General features: G+C 46.7%; 1 protein-coding gene across 1 annotated transcript in view; it reads right to left on the reverse strand.

Annotated features, from left to right (window-relative positions):
- Position 1: 1 nt before the first annotated feature.
- The window catches only part of LOC105514811 (caspase recruitment domain-containing protein 8), a 26665-nt gene continuing 21091 nt past the window's right edge, over positions 2-5575 (reverse strand). Inside the window, exons 7-9 of the mRNA XM_011946472.1 lie at positions 4681-4822; positions 1137-1181; positions 2-357 (exon numbers count right to left, since the gene is read on the reverse strand). Coding sequence (XP_011801862.1) covers positions 92-357; positions 1137-1181; positions 4681-4822 — 453 coding nt within the window. The 3' untranslated portion in view covers positions 2-91. The remainder of the gene's footprint in view (positions 358-1136; positions 1182-4680; positions 4823-5575) is intronic.

Raw genomic sequence — 5575 nt, forward strand, 5'->3', positions numbered from 1 at the left:
TTTAGACACTGGAATCAAGGATGCATTTCTACTCATTCATTTCCAATGAGAACGCTGGATTCTCTCTTCCACACTCTCGGACTGACTCCCTTTACAAACTCAGCTGTCTAAGATAGGACACGAGGTAAGGGTCCCTCTCACTAAGGCTTCTGAAGAGCAGCTCCAGGGCCCGGTCCCCTTTCTTCTCCACCATGGTCAGCAGGGTGTCATTCTTGCTCTGCCGTGTCTTTGCCTGCTCCACCAGCTCCTTCTCATTCTCAGTGAGAACCTCATTGTCTTGGAGATCATCGAGCACCCCTTTCAGGTCCCCAATCCTGGCTTGGAGTTGCCGGTGGTTCTCCCTCACAAAGACTGCACCTGGATGAAAGCGGGAGTTGCGGACTCTGAGAATTGCTCTCTTACGGGATTTAGGATCTGCACCAAACGAAGATTCATAATTCCAGGGTGGGGGATGGGTCTTTATTAATTAATTAACTTATTTCTTGAGAGGGAGTTTTGCTCATTGCCCAGGCTGGAGTGCAATGGCACGATCTCAGCTCACCTCAACCTCCGCCTCCCGGGTTCAAGTGATTCTCCTGCCTCAGCCTCCCAGATAGCTGGGATTACAGGCATGCGCCCCCATACCCGGCTAATTTTTGCATTTTTAGTAAAGGCAGCATTTCACCAAGTTGGGCAGGCTGGTCTTGAACTCCTGACCTCAGGTGATCCACCCGCCTCGGTCTGCCAAAGTGCTGGGATTACAGGCGTGAGCCACCGCGCCCAGCCAGGGATGGCTTTTTAACTTGTGGTGTTGCCTAACCCATGTTCATTTCATTTTGGATATTTTACTTCCTAGTCTCATATTTACTATATCCCTCTCAAAGTTCAATATAGAACTGCTTTAACTTACGGTTCCCCAGATGCAAGATGTTTACCCCAATAACTTGCTGTTGCCTTCTCCTTTGTGTGGAGGTGATGTCCTCACGTCCTCCCTTAAGTAAATCATACTCATTGTTTGTATTTTTCTCTGGCATCGCTTGTTCTTTGTAAATGATAAGCTTAGAAGGAATGGAGCCTCCCTTTGTGATGTCAAAGCACTCAAAGGCTTCTTGATATCAGATACATCCATCTGGCTTTAGTGTAAACATTTCACTAACCTGAGAAGGCAGGTGGGGCGGTTGCAGCTCCAAGCTGGATATCCACTACAAAAGAGGGAAGAATTGGAGATGACATACAATTAATCATATACTCTTACTGCGCTTTTCCAGTCTTTCATGCGCCAACGAAAATAATTTAATTCTATACATTTTATAAGGCAGGGATCTTGTTTGGCACACTAATATACTAATAAAACCCCATTACGTCAAGAGCCACTCACTGCCCATTCAGGAAATGTATCAGAGAAAGCAACACATTTTTCCAGTATTCTTTCTTTTCTTTTCCTTTCTTCCATTCTTTTTCTTCCTTTCTCCCCTTCCCCTTGCCCTTCCCCTCTTCCTTCCTTCCTCCTTCCCTCCCTCCCTCCCTTCCTTGCTTCCTTCCTCTCTTTCTCGCTCTCAGTCTCCATTGCCGAGGCTCAATCTCGACTCACCGCAACCTCTGCCTCCCAGGTTCAAGCAATTCTCCTGCCTCAGCCTCCTGAGTAGCTGGGACTACAGGCATGTGCCACCATGCCCGGTTAATCTTGTATTTTTAGTAGAAATGGGGTTTTGCCACGTTGGCCAGGTTGGTCTCAAACTCCTGACCTCAGGTGATCCGCCCACCTCAGCCTCCCAAAGTGCTAGAATTACAGGCGTGAGCCATTGTGCCTGGCCCATTTTTTCAATACTCTTTCTATGGGCGGGAGAATGTTGTAGGAACTCTGAGGGTTACAACAATATCATATCATACTGTCTTACATAAATTATAGTCAAGGTAAATGTATTTTAGATATAAACTATCAATATTAAAGGAGTAAATTTTTATACATGTTGGTACCAGGACTTATAAGTTGATAGAAGATTTCACAATTGGAGCTGCCCATTTGAAAATAATTGAAATGCTGTTTCCCAGGAGGCCTTCAACATGGTCTTATCCTTTTATCTAAAATCCCTGATGTGGTTTAAAGTTCTGATGAATTTTGTGACCCCTCCGTTGGTAGCAGCTCAGTCTCCGTGTCACCAACACAGAATGAATCTGATGACTCTGAGTCTCCCATTGACTATGAGGTGCAGAAATTGGGTTTCTGGTCATTGGACTTCCAGGAAGAGCATCAGCTTCATGGAACAGCACATTCACCCAGAGGCCCAGCCACCCACAGTCTCCCCATGTCATCCAGAATTTCCCTGTTGAGGAATTAGCAGGCTCATGACACCTGGAAAAATCTTTTTTTCATTTTTATTTTTTTGAGACAGAGTTTCTGTCTTATTGCCCAGGCTGGAGTGCAGGGGCCGGATCTCAGCTCACGGCAACCTCCGCCTCCTGGGTTCAAGTGATTCCAGTGCCTCAGCCTCCTGCGTAGCTGGGATTAGAGGCGCCCTCCACCACACCTGACTAATTTTTGTATTTTAGTGAAGACAGGGTTTCACCACGTTGACCAGGTTGGTCTGGATCTCCTGACCTCAAGTGATCAGCCTGTCTTGGCCTCCCAAAGTGCTGGGATTACAGGTGTGAGCCACCACACCCGGCCTAATCTGCAACTCTCTAGACACTAAGAGGTGATGGGATTGTGAGAATTCAGTGAAAGAAGGAAGACCAGTGGCTGACGACCACAAGGGCTGGATTAGGCAACATCATCAATGCTGCGACAGTATTGCCCCAAAATACTAAAATACATGAGCAGAAACAGGCAAAACCCATTTGAAATTGTTCCAAAATATTCTACAATATACTCACATTCCTAAAGAACCCTTACGTTTGCTCAACGATTCCCATATTTCTGGGCATTCACATTGGGTTCATTTTTCCCTTACTACAAGTAATGCTTCAAGGGATATCACTGCATATAATTTCCCTTCGTCTGCGTACTCTTACATTATAGTATAGATTTCTAAAAGCAGCTTTTTGTTCAAGGGACAATTTTTTTTTGAGATAGGGTCTCACTCTGTTGCATAGGTTGGAGTTCAGTGGTACAAACTCAGCTCACTGCTCCCTCCTCCTCCTGGGGTCAAGTAATCCAGCCACCTCAGCCTCCCGAGTAGCTGGGGCTGCAGGCACATACCACCATGCCCAGCTAATTTTTGTACTTTTTGTAGAGATGGGGTTTCACCATGTTGCCTAGGCTGGTCTCGAACTCCTGACCTCAAGGCATCCTCTCGCCTCGGCCTCCTAAAGCGCTGGGATTACTGAGATGAGCCACTGAGCCTGCCACAAGGGGCAATTTTTAAATTAAAGTATGTACATATTACTACCTAACAGGTTAAGGCAATGTACTGTTCCTATGCAGATGTTATCTTAATGTCCTTCTCTTGATAGAGCCGTATTGAAATTTCCCTAAAGCGTTACTCAAGATAATGACCTGCTGCAATGGAAGACGCTGATTTCTGCCTCACTGTAGGGATTCAAACAGAGGATGACATTTGCAAGTATTGGAGATATTAAATGTATACCCAGAGATTCAAGGACCTAGGAGGCGATCTTTGATAACTTTTCTGGGAGTTTCTAAATTCCATGAAATTATGTTTATGATGTTGAGTTTGTACGAATGAAACATTTTACAGGATTTTTCATCAGACTATCTGAAGGAATATGACACCCCCAAAATAAGAAAGGTGAGTATGGAAGAAATTATTAAATTGTGCGGAAAATGGAATGAAGTAGTTTTTAGGTTTGTTCTGGCTCTTAGAATGTTCTGGTTTTGGCAGGGTGTGGTGGCTCAAGCCTGTAATCCCAGCAATTTGGGAGGCCGAGGTGGGTGGATGACTTGAGATCAGGAGTTTGAGACCAGCCTGGCAAACGGAGCAAACCCCCATCTCTACTAAAAATACAAAATTTATCCAGGAGTGGTGGCGCACCTGTAATCCCAGCTACTCGGGAGACTGAGGCAGGAGAATCACTTGAACCAGGAGGCGGAGGTTGCAGTGAGCCGAGAGCGCATCACTGCACTCCAGCCTGGGTGACAGAGCGAGATTCTCGGGGGGCAAAAAAAAAAAACAGGAGTGTTTTTTTTTTTTTTTTTTTTTCCTGAGATGGAGTCTCGCTCTGTCGCCCAGGCTAGAGTGCAGTGGCCGGATCTCAGCTCACTGCAAGCTCCGCCTCCCGGGTTTTCGCCATTCTCCTGCCTCAGCCTCCCGAGTAGCTGGGACTACAGGCGCCCGCCACCTCGCCTGGCTAGTTTTTTTGTATTTTTTAGTAGAGATGGGGTTTCACCGTGTTAGCCAGGATGGTCTTGATCTCCTGACCTCGTGATCCTCCTGTCTCGGCCTCCCAAAGTGCTGGGATTACAGGCTTGAGCTACCGCGCCCGGCCGAAAATCTCCTGTTCTTTACCCCCTGATGTGAGGGGTTTCCATTCCCATGGCCATCCCCATTCTCTGGCCCCTTGAGCATTTCACTTCCTACGGACAAACCACCGCCATCAGTTTCGTTTTCTTCACGTTGGTGATACACTGACAATCAATTTCTTATCTGGGCTGGAGCCATAAACAGGCTTTCTTCTTTGACATCCAATGGTGGAGGTGCATTTGCCCCTCACCAAAAATGCCAGCCTCACCCACTCACCTACCTGGCTTCACCACAGTCTTCCAGACCAGAATCTCATGTCTTTTGTCAGTAATTTCAAGTTGAATGGGTTCCTTCATCTGCCCAGCATAGAATTTTGAGAAGGGCTGGATTTCTCCAGGGCTCCGGTAGGACAATTTCAACTCCTAGAGGAAACACAGCAGCTGACTTGAAGCAGTGGAAGGTGGAAAGGCCCAGCTCTCTACAGTGAACTGGCCAATGGAACTTAACCCCTGTTTTCTGCACAATGTCATGGCTGGTTGAGGGGGAAACAGAGGGAGAGAGGTAAACATCCTGAACATCCTGTTCTTGTTTTTGTTTTGAGAGGGGGTCTTGCTCTGTTGCCCAGGCTGGAGTGCAGTAGCACAATCTCAGCTCACTGCAACCTCCGACTCCCAGGTTTGAGCGATTCTCCTGCCTCAGCCTCCCGAGTAGCTGAGATTACAAGTGCACACCACCATGCCCTGGCTGATTTTTGTATTTTTAGTAGTGACGGGGTTTCACCATAGTGGCCAGGCTGGTCTCGAACTGAAGACCTCATGATTCACCCCCCTCGGCCTCCCAAAGTGTTAGGATTATAGGCATGAGCCACTGCACCAAGCCAGTAACACATCTTTTTAAATTTACAATGTTAGGAAATAATTTTATTCTATGAAAGCAAGAGTAAACTAGCTCTCAACACCCCATGAGTCAGAGAAAAATGATCTGAACTGAGTATAAAAATCTTAGGTGTTGGCCAGGTGCAGTGGCTCACGCCTGTGATTTCAGCACTTTGGGAGGCCACGGTGGGCAGATCACCTGAGGTCAGGAGTTTGAGACCAGCCTGGCCAACATGGTGAAACTCCGTCTCTATTAAAGATACAATGAATTAGCTGGGCATGGTGGTGGGTGCCTGTAAT

This window comes from Colobus angolensis, unplaced genomic scaffold (genome assembly GCF_000951035.1).
Source record: "Colobus angolensis palliatus isolate OR3802 unplaced genomic scaffold, Cang.pa_1.0 Scaffold25, whole genome shotgun sequence".
Classification (NCBI taxonomy): domain Eukaryota; kingdom Metazoa; phylum Chordata; class Mammalia; order Primates; family Cercopithecidae; genus Colobus; species Colobus angolensis.